This window comes from Gekko japonicus, unplaced genomic scaffold (assembly GCF_001447785.1).
Source record: "Gekko japonicus isolate JY-2015 unplaced genomic scaffold, Gekko_japonicus_V1.1 scaffold4206, whole genome shotgun sequence".
In the NCBI taxonomy this organism is placed as follows: Eukaryota; Metazoa; Chordata; class Lepidosauria; order Squamata; family Gekkonidae; genus Gekko; species Gekko japonicus.
Window position 1 is genome coordinate 39271 of NW_015165367.1, and position 13810 is coordinate 53080.

Below are 13810 nucleotides of genomic sequence, written 5' to 3' on the forward strand. Positions count from 1 at the left end.
AATCCGATGCTCCAAGGAAGCGAAAGCGGCATGCAGTGCAGAGGGCACCATAAAACCCGACGCTGAAAGGAAGCAAAAGCAGCAGCATGCAGTGCAGGGGGTACCATAAAATCCGATGCTCCAAGGAAGCGAAAGCGGCATGCAATGCAGAGGGGAATTTCTGTTCCAACGCGGGTTTGCTAAAACAACGGAGGGAGAAAGCCAGTGCAGAACCAGGCCTGGTCGCTCTTCCCGGTGCCGGAGTGGACTCCAGCTTGGATCCGCTGCTTGGGGCTGCTCCTCCAGAGCGGGGCGGCCGCCGCCTCTACCGGATCCCTCCAACCCCACAGTTCGGCGAGCGCGGCGGGCCTCCTTCCCCCCTTGCGTGCGCTTCCCCCTCTGCGCCGCTAGGGGCCGCCCCTCCGCCACCGGGGCCGCCGAGCCGCTGACCGCTCATGATCCGATCCCGGGCGACGGAGGCGCGCTCTCTCTCTCTCCCTCCCTCCTCGGGACGCCGGCCCGCTCAGCGGTCCAATCAGCGCGCGTCGCCCGCGCCTGGCCAATGGGGGGGCGCGTCCGACGCAGAGGGCGCCGCGCCGCGATGACGTCTCCTTTACCGCCCTGCCCGGAAACTGGGGGAGGGCGGGTGCTAGGAGACGGGACGGAGGCCTGCGTGGATTCCCTCGCGGCCTTGTCGTGAGAGAGAGAGAGAGAGAGAGGCTGCGCGGTGGTCCCGGCCCGCCCCCTCCCCCGTGCCTTGGCCTTCCCACACGGGCCGGGCCTAAAGACCTCCCTGCGAGGAGAAAGCTAGCAGCGCAAGGGAGGAGAGACGGGCGTCCTCTTCCTGAACTCACAAAAAGCCACTGGGGGGAGACACGTGAAGAAAGATGCTCCTGGACTCCCCCCGCCCACCTCCCGGCCTCTCCTGCTCCTGCCCCCGCCGGGATGGAAGCCGGCCCGGGAGGAAGCAGCTCTTTCTCCCCCAGGGGCGCACGTGGGACATGAGCCATGCCTCCCTCTAAGCCGTGGAGTCTCCTTGTGAGCAGAAATTCCTCTTTGTGAGCTCCTCCTGGCATTAAAAGTTGTGGGCAGGCAGGGGGGGGGGGGTTGGCAGGCAGGGGGGTTGGCTGCACTGCATATAAATCACGCTTGCTCTGGAGCCCCCATCCCGTCCTGAGCCCAGGCAGGAAACTCTGTGAGCCGGAGGCTGGGAAACGGCGAACTGGCTCACACTCACTCCGCTTAGAGGGAACACTGCTCTGGAGCCCCGTCCCTTTCTGAGTGAAGACAAAAACGTGTGAGTTGGAGGCTAAAAAAGTGTGAGCTGGCTCACACTCACTCAGCTTAGCGGGAACACTGGTTGCAGGGGCTTGGGGTGTGTGGGGGGGAACAGCTGCTTGCGAGCCTCTTCTCCCCCCCCCCCCGCAGCGCCCCCCCTCCCCCCCTGGTCCAGCAGCAAAATTGCAGAGGCCACAAGGAGGCTGGAGGGGGGGGGGCTGATTGCTTCTTGCCCCCCTCGGCAGGGGTACTTTTTACACCCCTGGGAAGAAACCCCGGTGTGTGTGTGTGTCTTTTGCATTGCTTCTGTGTGGGGTGGCAGGAAGCCTCCCTGCAGGCACCAGCCGTGGCTGCCCCCCTGGGTTCAGGGACGAGAGGAGTCTTTTCTCTACGGTTTGGGGTCCCTTTTACTCCCCCACCCCCACCCTCCCCAAACAAAAGTCTTCTCCTTCTTCTCTCCGTTGTCACCGGAATTCCATTTTCTCCTCTTTGCTGCTGGCAGTTTCATGGATGCTTTTGCATTGGTTTGTTTCGCCCTGGCTCAGAGCTTCATTCTCTCTTTCCAGTTTGATGGAGCAGTGAGGAGCGCGGACTCTCATCTGGGAGAACCGGGTTTGATTCCCCACACTTCCACATGCAGCTGCTGGAGTGACCTTGGGTCAGTCACAAGTTCTCTCAGAGCTGTTCTCTCAAGGGTAGTCTTGAGAGACTCAAGGGAGATTGTAAGCTTCACAACTCCTTCGGGTAGTGAAGGGCAGGGTATAAATTCAATTTCTTCTCCTCCACATGCAGCTGCTGGCGTTAACTTGGGTCAATTACAAGTTCTCTCAGAGCTGTTCTCTCAAGGGCAGTCTCTCAGCCCCACCTACCTCACAGGGGTGTCTGTTGTGGGGAGGGGAAGGGAGATGGTAAGCTGCTCTGAGACTCCAAGGGAAAGGCGGGGTATAAATCCAGTCTCCCTTTTCTTCTTCTTCCTCCACTTTCTGGCAACCACCCCCCTGTGGGGTAGGCCCAGCTGAGAATTTGCGACAGGCCCCCTAAGTCACCCAGCCAGCTGCCATGGTGGAGGGGGGGGGATGCAAACCTGGATCGGCCAGCACCACTCCACCCAGTCCACCACCCTGGCTGGTGGGGAACACATTTCCAGCTTTGGGGACAATAGAGAAATCTCAGGGATTCCTGCTCAAGGGACCTTCCCTGCCCATTTTCAGATGGAGGAGAAGCTCCCTCTTTCCTAGGCACCAAAGCTTGTTTCTTGCACCGTGAAGAGAGGGCGTAAGAAGAAGGTCTAGTCCCGCATCCGGTTCCGCACGAGGCCATGGCCGCCTCTGGCGTTGCTCCCTAGCACCGGCTCTCGGGGGTCTGAGCCCTTCCATAGCCACTGAGCTCAAACAGTAAACAATGACTGGCACATTTAAGCCTGTCCACCTGATAATGCGCCAGGAACAGGACTGAGGTGTGGCCCTGCTTTAAATGTGGACCCAGGGAGGGGAGCTGTGCTCCTTCCCCCAGTTTACCACGTGGTGTTTTGGTCCTTGAGGGGAAAGAAGGTGCAAGGGAGAGCCGTTTGTTTGGCCAAGGTGGAAGCCGGCCGGAGGAGTTTCTGCTCAAGCTCCCCTGAGTTTATCATGAAAACACATTGAGATCTAAAAGGTCAAATGAACAGCTCTCCCTTGCTCCTTGAGAGCCAGTTTGGCGTAGTGGTTAGGGGTGTGGACTCTAAGCTGGGAGAACCGGGTTTGATGCCCCACTCCTTCACATGCAGCTGCTGGGGTGACCGTGGGCCAGTCACAAGTTCTCTCAGAGCTGTTCTCTCAAGGGCAGTCCTCGAAAGAGCTCTCTCAGCCTCACCTACCTCACAGGGCATCTGTTGTGGGGAGGGGAAGGGGAAGGAGATTGTGAGCCCCTCTGAGACGCCTTCAGGTAGTTAAGGGCGGGGTATAAATCCAATCTCCTCCTCCTCCTCCTCCTTTCTCCTGCCTACCAGCGTGACTTTATTTTCTTCCCGCTCTGCTACTTGAAGCATTTCCCACCCAGCCTCATTGAGCTACAGTATTGGAGCCAAGCTGGGAGAGAAATGCTTTGAGCGCTGGAGTGTAGTCAGATGAGCGGGGGGCGGGGGGGGGCGGCACTTAGCTCCCCTTCCCTGCCTGTTTTGATTTTTTTTTTGGGGGGGAAGACCCCTTTTCCTGCTCCCTCAACCCCATCGGGTTGTCTTTCCATGTGAAGACAAGGCCGTCTGTTATGTGTTCCCTACCAGGGCGAGTACTATCTGGGAGAGTTCCTTTTGTATGAGGGGGAAGTACGGTTAGCTCCTTTTAAGGAAGGTAGAAGGTATGAGGTTTTAGGTCCTTCCTTCCACTGACGGTGCCTGTCTCTCTGTCACTCATTGCAGCAATAGTTGCATAAAAGATGACACAGCTGGTGTTGCTGCTTGACATCCGGGGGGGGGGGGGAACATTTGCCTTTCCCCGTAGTCTGCAGCACTGCCTGCCTGCCTGCCTGCCAGCATACGCAAGCAGATCTGCTGATTACTAAAGTGGGGAAGCAGGGATAGCGTTTGCTGGATCTGAAACCCTGCCTGCATTGGCCAGGGAAACATTTACTTTCACACCTGGTCTGTGCTGCTGAAAGAGCGAATGGAATGGCGCTGCTGTGCTTGGAGAAAACAAAAGGCCCCCCCCCCCCATCAGTGTAACTGCATTTTGGAAAAGTAGACCAGTCAATGTAATGGTGGCAAGATCTGTGTAGCTCTGTTGACTGGGAGACGCCCCTGTCAGTTACATACCTGCTGAATCACTCGCTCTCCCTCTGCCGGGGGTAATGGATTTCCAGATATTGTCGCCTCAGTGATTTAGGCTAGCTGGGCTAGGTGTCGTTTCCTGTGTTTCCGAGGCTAGGTGATTTGGGCTAGCTGTCACTTCCTGTGCTGAGCAGTCAAGCAGGCAACTTATGCCAAATTGTAGAAGCAGCAGATTAGCTGTTTGGGGCGGGCTGGACCCCACTGGCAGTCCTATCGGAGGCGCAGAGAGGACTAGAAAGACGGTGGGGTGTTTAAACACGCAGGTTGAGGCACGTGGGACGGGGAAAACACAGAGAGATCCCTGGGTTCTGCTGGGCCCTCTGAGGTTCCCCTCCCTCCCCGAAGGTGACATTGAGCAAGGTGTTGTTATTCCCTCCCACCTCCACCTGTTCGTTCTGCCGGCGGCGTCTAGGAGGCCCTGCCCTCTGGAGAGAGAGCTCTGGTGCCCTCCGAATGTTTTCCTAGTAAATGAGATCAGGAGGGTGGGAGGGAGAAGAGATTTGGGGGCTGGAGGGTTTTATGGGGCACAGCAAAGGTGTGCCTCACGCGGTGGGCGTGGCTTCCCCAGGAGGCTTCTTTGTTCTCGTGCCCTCCACGTAAGCAAGGATCGGGGCCAGCGAGGTGGCTGTGCGGCCGGCCCGGCGTCTTCCACCTGCCCTTTCCCCCAGCAGCCTCCGCCCGCCCTCGCTGCTCCGTGCAGAATTGCGTCCGGGCGCAGCGGGTTCCGGACGCAGGCACAGGAGGGTTGCTCTCCCGTCCGGCTGCTCGCCTGGCTGTCTTGAGGGGTCTGGGGCCGGATCAGAAACCTCTCCGAGCTGGGGTGTGTGTGTTGTCCCCTTTCATTTTGCTTCGGGGCGCAGAGCTTCGTCTCCCGTCGCTCTGAATTCCCGATTTGTCCTTTCCTTCAGTGTGAAGTGTTTGGAGGGGTGCTGGCAGGGTTTCAGTGGTCCTTGGAATAGAGCCGTTTCTGTCAAGAGCTCTCTGAGCCCCCCCTGCCTACCTCCCAGGGGGTGTCTGTTGTGGGGAGGGGGAGGGAAAGGAGTCTGTGAGCCGCTCTGAGACACCTTTGGGTAGTGAAGGGCCATGGGGTATGAATCTAATCTCTTCTTCTTCTTCTTCCCTGCAAAGGTGGCAGTGGGGGGCATGCATGAAAGGGGAGGCCTTGGAATGCGGAGGAGGAAGGGCCGCCCCTGAGCGCAAAGAGCTTTGGCTGAATGCAGGAGCTTTGGGGGGGGGGCGCTCCAGTTCCCAGCCCCCCAGTGAGGCCACCCGCCCGCCCGCCTCAGGAGTTCCAGCCTCTGTGTGGGGCCTGGCACTTAGAGACTCGTTTCCGGCTCCTTGGTGTGAGAGGCATTCCTCGGGCTTTGGGCTCTTTCCAGACGCTGACCGCTCCCAGTCCAGCCAGCCAGCCAGCCAGCAAATGGCCGAGCTGGACAGCTTTCAGCTCCTTAGGTACTCTGGGTGTGGGCCACTGGCCTGGCCCTGCAGTGGGCAGAGGGAGGTGCCCCTCCTCCAGAGCAGACGGTGGGGGCAGGACGCTGTCTGGAGAGGCAGCTTCGCCGTCTGTGTGTGCTTTCGGCTGGGGTGGGTGGGAAGGATTGGGACTCTCCGGTCTCTGTCTGCTCCTGTTCCTATATGTTCCTATACACACGTGGCGTTGGGCTAGGATCTGGCAGCCCCAGGTTCGAATCCCTGCTCGTGCCATGGGAACGCACCGGGTGACCTTGCGCCCGCCACACTCTCTCAGCCACACCAACCTCACAGGGTTGTTGTGCGGATGAAATGGAGGAGGGAAGAAGAGGAGGAGGAGGAGGTGGTGGTGATTGGATTTATACCCTGCCCTTCACTCGGAGTCTCAGAGCGGCTTGCAATCTGCCTTCCCTTCCCCTCCCCATAACAGACACCCTGTGAGGCAGGCGGGGCTGAGAGAGCTCTTTCCAGAACTGCCCTTTCAGGGACAGCTCGTGACAGAACTACGGCTCACCCAAGGTCATCCAGCAGCCGCAAGTGGAGGAGGAGTGGGGAATCAAACCCAGTTCTCCCCAAATAGAGTCCGGACACATAACCACGACACCAAACTGGCTCTCCGAAGGAGGATGGAGGTTGCTCTGGGCCCCCGCTGGGGGGTGGGAGGGCAGGGGAGAAACGAAGTGAAAAACAAAGCAAGAAATCCTTGGCCTTTGCTCCGGTGGTGGTGGTGGGGGAAGCGCCTTCCGTGAGCCCCCTAAACAGCTGGCTCTTCCCCCGCCCCCGCCCTTCTTTGTGAATTAACCTTCTGGTTCTCTGTGGCTCTCTCTTTCTCCAGACTTCCTCTTCAAATTCCTCGTGATCGGCAGCGCTGGGACGGGGAAGTCTTGCCTGCTCCACCAGTTCATAGAGAACAAATGTGAGTGTCGTGCTGGGCCTCCGTTCCCGTCTCTTGGTGTAGCCCCCCCCTCCCCGCAACTGTTCCCCGCGGGACTCTAGCGGTCTGTCCCAGGGACACTCGCAGTGCCCCTTCTAAGCGGTGGAGTCTTGTGAGCAAAACCTCTACTTTGTGAGCTCCTGGCATTAAAATTGTGAGCAGGTGATTTGGCTACTGCATCAATGGGTTTGCTCTGGAGCCCCATCCTTCCTGAGCGAAGGCAAAAATCTGTGAGCCGGAGGCTAAAAAACTGTGAGCTAGCTCACACTAACTCAGCTTAGAGGGAACACTTCTTCCCCATGCTCTGTCACGAGGCACTGCTGGTTCCAAGCCACCCACGGGGTTGCTGCACCGGGTTTTGGAACGTTCGATTCTCCTGCGTCCAACAAGATGTGTAAAAACTTCACTAAAATGACAGATATCAATTTGCACAATCTAAAAATCAAGCATGGCTAGAGATGTGAAGGCCCGGAAAACCCCCCCCCCATTTTTTTCCCTGAAGCCTTTTTTGATTTTTTTCCAAAAAAATGAAAAAAGAAAAGAAAAAAAAATTGATTATGGAATGTTTTATTTTAACATGATGAATAAAATATTTTAGGACAAGGTGTTCACATATTTTCCAAATCATTTCTAAAAAATATGTATGGTATCAGATTGATCTAACTTCTGTGCACTGAGGACAAACAAGTCCTAGGTTACAAACTGAACTCTCCAATGCAAGAACAAGATGCATTTCTTCCTTTAGGAGGTGCTGTTGTCACAAGACAAGAAAAAGGTTTCAGTCTTGTTTTTGCATGTGGGTGGGTATTCGGTTTGTAATAATTGTTTGGATACACTGTATTTTTAATAGGCTAGTTGTGATCATTTCATGCCAAGTAAAAAGGTCCATAGTCATATTTTATGTTCCTAAAGTAACAGAATGACTTTCAATCTGGAAAAGAAAAAAGAAGTGCTAATGTAGCGGTTTTTTCAATTTTTCCGAAAATTTTCGTTTCCCCCCCAAAAAACCCGTTTTTTTCCCCGAGCTTCAATATTTCCGGAAATTTTACATCTCTAAGCATGGCGGAAAGAAATCACTTGGCCGAATGCTGTCGGAAAGGGGTGGCTGTTGTGGCCCTTTGGAAAGGCTGGGAGGGGAGAAGAGCTCCTGACTTATGCTAGGAGAACCATCCGGACGCTCGGGGCCACCACCCGGAGGGCCCCGCTCCCAACTGTCACTGAACCGACGTCGTGTTATGGGGGTGGGAGGAGGAGGGCCCGATCCACGTGTACGGTGCCGAGGCTCATACGGTCACCTGGACCAATGTTGACAGCTCACCTATAAATTGGAAAGGATGACCCTTGGTATGTTAAAGCGTTTGAGGGCGTGCCAAGATCGACGTGTGTGTCGTTTCAGTTGGCACTTGACAATAACCCTGCAAAGTCAGCTGCTCTCAGTGTCCCCTGTATTACTGATGGTCCCACTTGTTGGGAGAAAGGAGGCGTTTACGAGGCTTCTGAATAAACAAAATAAATGGGGTGGGGGCCAAGGCTCCCTCTAAGCTGTGGAGTCTTGTGAGCAAAAATTCTACTTTGTCAGCCACTGGCATTAAAGTTGTGAGTGAGCGATTTGTTTGGTGTAGCCAGTTTGGTGTCGTGGTGAAGTGCGTGGACTCTAATCTGGGAGAACCAGGTTTGAGTCCCCACTCCTCCTCCACTTGCACCTGGCTGGATGACCTTGGGCAAGCCGTAGTTCTGATAAGGGCTGTCCTTGAAAAAGAGCAGTTTCTGTCAGAGCTCTCTCAGCCCCGCCTGCCTCACAGGGTGTCTGTTGTGGGGAGGGGAAGGGAAAGGAGTTTGTAAGCTGCTCTGAGACTCCTCTCGGTAGTGAAGGTCGGGGTATAAATCCAGTCTCTTCTTCTTCTTCTTAGTGGTTAAGTGTATGGACTCTAATCTGGGAGAACCGGGTTTGAGTCCCCACTCCTCCTCCGCTTGCACCTGGATGGATGACCTTGGGCAAGCCGTAGTTCTGATAAGGGCTGTCCTTGAAAAAGAGCAGTTTCTGTCAGAGCTCTCCCAGCCCCACCTGCCTCACAGGGTGTCTGTTGTGGGGAGGGGAAGGGAAAGGAGTTTGTGAGCCGCTCTGAGACACCTTTGGGGAGTGAAGGGCCATGGGGTATAAATCCAATCTCTTCTTCTTCTCCTGCATAAATCAGTTTGCTCTGGAGCCCCATCCTTCCTGAGCTGAGACAAAAATGTGTGAGCTGGAGGCTAAAAACCTGTGAGCTGGCTCACACCGACTCAGCTTAGAGGGAACACTGGTGGGGGCTGCCACGGAGCGTGACCTGCTGAAGACCACCCAGTGGGGTCCCGGCAGCAGGGAGAGGCGGCGGTTCCTCTCCAGCGCCGTGTTCTCTCTTGGGGTTGAAATTCACACCTTGCCCTGGCAGCAGGTGCCGGACTTGAACTGGGCGTTGATGGTGTTCAAGATGCTGCCGCCGGCTGCCCCCTGGTCCCAGAGGCCCCGCGGCCCCTTCTCCGGGCTGTGTTCAGCCCCGGTGGCCTTCCCTCCCTCCGCTCTTCTGCCCGAACGGCTGCCCGAACTCTTTCCGCCGTCGTTCTTCCGTGCTCGCTGCCCGTGGCTCATTTGAGCTCCCTGTCCCGGTGCGCGTTTCCCCCACAGTCAAGCAGGATTCCAACCACACCATCGGAGTGGAGTTCGGATCGAAGGTGGTGAATGTGGGCGGCAAGACGGTGAAGCTCCAGATCTGGGACACGGCCGGGCAGGAGCGCTTTAGGTGAGCGACAGAAGCCGGCGGGGCTTTGGGGGGGGGGGAGCGGTGCGCTGCCTGCCGGCCTGCGGAGAGAAACGGATTCTTGTTCTGGGAGAGGCCGGAAGGGACACGGAGGACTCGACCAGACTGCTGAGCAGGGAGGCAGAAGATCCCGCCGTGCGGGTGGGCTGGCCCTGGCACCTTTCCCTGTTGTGCCGACAGGTGCTCAACAAAGCCAGATCCCGTGGCCAGCTGGGAAGGCTGCGGGCAAGATCTGGGAATGCCGTAGCAACTCATGGTCCTTGGTTCGTTTTTCTCATAACAATAGAGTTTCACACAAAGCTGTGTCACATTTTTTTTAGAGAGCCAGTTTGGTGTGGTGGTTAAGTGTGCGGACTCTAGTCTGGGAGAACCACTCCTCCACTTGCAGCTGCTGGTGTGACCTTGGGTCCATCACAAGTTCCCTCAGAGCTGTTCTCTCAAGGGCAGTCCTGGAAAGAGCCCTCTCAGCCCCACCTCCCTCACAGGGCGTCTGTTGTGGGGATGGGACAGGAAAGGAGACTGTAAGCCGCTCTGAGACTCCAAGTGAAGGGCATGGGGTATAAATCCAATCTCTTCTTCTCTCCTTCTTCTTTAGCAATAGAACAAAGTTGGAGTCCAGCGGCAACAGAGTTCAATTCTGGGAATGAAACTCTGTTGGTCTTAAAGGTGCTGCTGGACTCCGACTTTGTTCCGTTGCTTCATCCCAACACGGCTGCCCCCCACCTGAATCTGTTCTTTTTGGTAGCTTTGCATACGAGCCCGCAAGGCAGAGGCCTCTCCAAATTCACAGGCCGGTGCGGTGTGCGGCTTTGCATGCCCCTTCCGACTGCAGGTCCCCTGCTGCCCCCGGGAGCACCAGGACTCGGGCCTGTGGCTTGGAACAGACTCGGGGGATGCCTGGAAGCCCCAGTGAGGGGGCGGGAGGGGGCAGCCCCCCTCCCCCAGAGAGCCCGTCTCCACGTTCTGCCTCTTCTGCCCCGTCCGATACGTTGCACGTTCTCTCTCAGTGTGAAAGAGGAAAGGCTGAAGGAGTTGGGTCTGTTTAGCCTGTGAAAGAGAAGGCTTAGAGGGGACACGATTGCAGTCCTCAAGTATCTGAAGGGCTGTCGTGTAGAAGATGGAGCGGATCTCTTCTCTCTTGCTCCGAACTTCAAGACTAGATCTAATGGGTGGGAATTACAAGGGAGTCGTTACTGGCTAAACATCAGGAGAAACGTCCTAACTGTGAAGAGTGCTTGAGCAGTGGAACGGACTGCCTTGGGAGGTGGGGGAGGCTCCTTTGCTGGATGTTTTCAAGCGGAGGCTGGACGGCCATCTCTCGGGTGTGTCGTCGGGCTCTCTTTCGGCTCTGCTCCCGCAGAGTGTGGGGGGTTGGACTAGATGACCTGCAAGGTCCCACTTTCTGACATTCTGTGATTCTAGGTCAGTAACGAGGAGCTACTATCGGGGAGCAGCCGGTGCCCTCTTAGTCTATGACATCACCAGGTGAGTCTCTGCAGGGGCGATTCCTCCCCTCATGGCCTGCTCAGGACGTTCGCCTCTTGCAAGGGATTCTGCTTCCCGTGAGGTGGCAAAAGCCACGCCTGTCCTGTGTGCGAGTGATGACCCCCCCTCTCGGAGGGGCGTTGGCACGATGGGGGGGAGACTTTGGGGTTCCCGTCCAGGGATGGGGCACTGCCCCCCTCCTCCTGTGGGTCCTCTCCTTCTGTTGCAGCAGAGAGACGTACAACGCCTTGACCAACTGGCTGACCGACGCCCGCACCTTGGCCAGCCCCAACATCGTCATCATCCTCTGCGGGAACAAGAAGGACCTGGACGCCGACCGGGAAGTCACGTTCCTGGAGGCCTCGCGGTTTGCTCAGGAGAACGGTGAGGGCAGCGGGGGGGGGGGATGGACGACGACTGCCCCCAAGGCAGAGGAGGGGCTGAGCCCCGTGCTGGGGCCCCCGGGGGCTGGCTCCCTCCCTCCTTCCCTCCCTCCTCAGACTGCACAAGCGGCCATGTGGGCATGGGCCCTCATGGCCACACCAAGGGCTGAGCTCTGCCGTGCAGCAGGGGAGGGGCCGTGGCTCAGTGGTAGAGCCTCTGCTTGGCAGGCGGAAGGTCCCAGGTTTAGTCCCCGGCATCTCCAGTTAAAAGGACCAGGCAGGAGGTGATGGGAAAGACCTCCGCCTGAGACCCTGGAGAGCTGTCAAGAGGGGCTGTGGCTCAGTGGTAGAGCCTCTGCCTGGCATGCAGAAGGTCCCAGGTTCAATCCCTGGCATCTCCAGTTAAAAAGGACCAGGCAGGAGGTGATGGGAAAGACCTCTGCCTGAGACCCTGGAGAGCTGTAAAGAGGGGCTGTGGCTCAGTGGCAGAACCTCTGCTTGGCATGCAGGAGGTCCCAGGTTCAGTCCTCGGCATCTCCAGTTCAAAAGGACCAGGCAGGAGGTGATGGAAAGGACCTCTGCCTGAGACCCTGGAGACCTGTAAAGAGGGGCCGTGGCTCAGTGGAAGAGCCTCTGCTTGGCATGCAGAAGGTCCCAGGTTCAGTCCCCGGCCTCTCCAGTTAAAAAGGGCCAGGCAGGAGGTGATGGGAAAGACCTCCGCCTGAAACCTCAGCTTGAGACCCTGGAGAGCTGTAAAGAGGGGCCGTGGCTCAGTGGCAGAGCCTCTGCTTGGCACGCAGAAGGTCCCAAGTTCAATCCCCAGCTACATCTCCAGTTGAAAGGACCAGGCAGGAGGTGATGTGAAAGACCCTTGCCTGAGACCCTGGAGAGCTGTCAAGAGGGGCCCTGGCTCAGCGGTAGAGCCTCTGCTTGGCATGCAGAAGGTCCCCGGTTCAGTCCCCGGCCTCTCCAGTTAAAAAGGGCCAGGCAGGAGGTGGTGGGAAAGACCTCCGCCTGAGACCCTGGAGAGCTTTACAGAGGGGCCGTGGCTCAGTGGCAGAGCCTCTGCCTGGCATGCAGAAGGTCCCCGGTTCAGTCCCCGACATTTCCAGTTAAAAAGGACCAGGCAGGAGGTGATGGGAAAGACCTCCGCCTGAGACCCTGGAGAGCGGCTGCCAGTCTGAGTAGACAAGACTGATCTTGATGGGCCGAGGGGGGGTCTGGTTCAGAAGAAGGTGGCTTCCTATGTTCATTGTGGCTGAGGGAGGGAGGGGGGTGGGAAGCCTCCTGGGGGGGCGCTGCCTCAGGTGGCTTGGGAACGAATGGAGTGCTGGCAGCCACCTTTCTGCAGTCGCCTGCAAGACTTTCGAGGGAAGCAGTCCTCAGGAGGGTGGGGAGGGGGCTGGGCAGGCTGCGATCCGCTCGGGCGGCCCAGCCAGGACCCACCACCCACTTTTCTCCAACCCCCCCCCCCTGCAGACCTTGCAGGCTGGGCTTGCGTGGAACGTTGTGTTTTCACTTGGCAGAGCTGATGTTCCTCGAGACCAGTGCCTTGACCGGCGAGAACGTGGAGGAAGCCTTCTTGAAATGTGCCCGGACCATCCTGAACAAGATCGAGTCAGGTGGGTCTTCGCTGCTGGCAGCTGGAGCCTCCCTGGGCACTGACCCGAGCCCTGGGGTGGGCGAGATGGCCTTGCCTGGGGGGGGGTCGCAGCCCCCGTCCCTGGGCAGCAGACCTGAGAGCGGCCGTCGACCTTCTGCTGCAGATCGTGTCCCACGAGGTAGCCTCACTCTGCGGGGTAGTGAAGAGCAGACCACCCGCTTCCCTGTTGGCTGCAAACGGGACAAGCTCTGAGGGGGAAAGGGCTTGCCTGTTGGTGCAGGATGCTTGCTGGCCTTCCGAGCATGTCTAGGGGCCCCTGGGCCCGGGGGCGTCTTCACGGGAGAGCTTAGGGCGAAGCAGATCAGCTCCCCCCCCAAGGGCTGGCTCGCTCACCACCACCCTCAGCTTTCTCGCCTAGGCAGGGTGCCAGCCTCTGGGAGTGCCGGGGGCCGTGCGGAGGACACAGCTTTGGTTTGCACCCAGCCACTGTGGGAAACGTAGTCCCCGAGGGGAAATGCGGGTTGCTAGGCAGAAGGGCTAAAGGCCTGGACCTCGCGGCGGTGTTCTCAGAACTGCCACCACCACCACCCCCGCCCCCGCGGGCAGCTAGACAGGCACAGATCCGGGGGTCTCAGTGTGCGGGTGAGAAAGCGGTGCCGGGGAGAATGGGTTCGGGTTTTTAAGGCACTGGGGAACTTCCTGAGAGCGGCCGAACCTGTCCAAGAGAGAGAGGTCCGGATGGGTCGCTGTGTCGGTCTTTCCGTAGCTGTGGAAAGGAGCAAGCCTCCAGTAGCACCTTCAAGACTAACACCCGTTTGGCGAATTCAGAAGCCGTGAGCGGTGTTCCCTCTAAGCTGAGTGAGTGTGAGTTCGCTCACAGGTTTTTTAGCCTCCGGCTCACAAGTTTTTGTCTTGGCTCAGGAACGAACGGAGGGCTTGCAGTAGCCAAATCGCGGGCTCCCAACTTTAATGCCAGTGGCGGCTCACAAAGTAGAATTTTTTGCTCACCAGACTCCACGGCTTAGAGGGAGCGTTGCTGGATACCCCCCCCCCATAGATTTCCCATTGCCTATAAGGGTT

At 57.7% G+C, this 13810-nt stretch overlaps 1 protein-coding gene and 1 non-coding gene across 2 annotated transcripts in view; both read left to right on the forward strand.

The window, feature by feature from the left end:
• Nucleotides 1-580: 580 nt before the first annotated feature.
• RAB4B (RAB4B, member RAS oncogene family) overlaps nucleotides 581-13810 on the forward strand; it is a 15139-nt gene continuing 1909 nt past the window's right edge. The window contains exons 1-6 of the mRNA XM_015410611.1: nucleotides 581-675; nucleotides 6355-6446; nucleotides 9127-9241; nucleotides 10682-10744; nucleotides 10974-11128; nucleotides 12654-12749. Coding sequence (XP_015266097.1) covers nucleotides 581-675; nucleotides 6355-6446; nucleotides 9127-9241; nucleotides 10682-10744; nucleotides 10974-11128; nucleotides 12654-12749 — 616 coding nt within the window. The remainder of the gene's footprint in view (nucleotides 676-6354; nucleotides 6447-9126; nucleotides 9242-10681; nucleotides 10745-10973; nucleotides 11129-12653; nucleotides 12750-13810) is intronic.
• Nucleotides 11457-11528, forward strand: TRNAA-GGC. Its single transcript has one exon. It is a non-coding gene; the product is annotated as a tRNA-Ala (tRNA).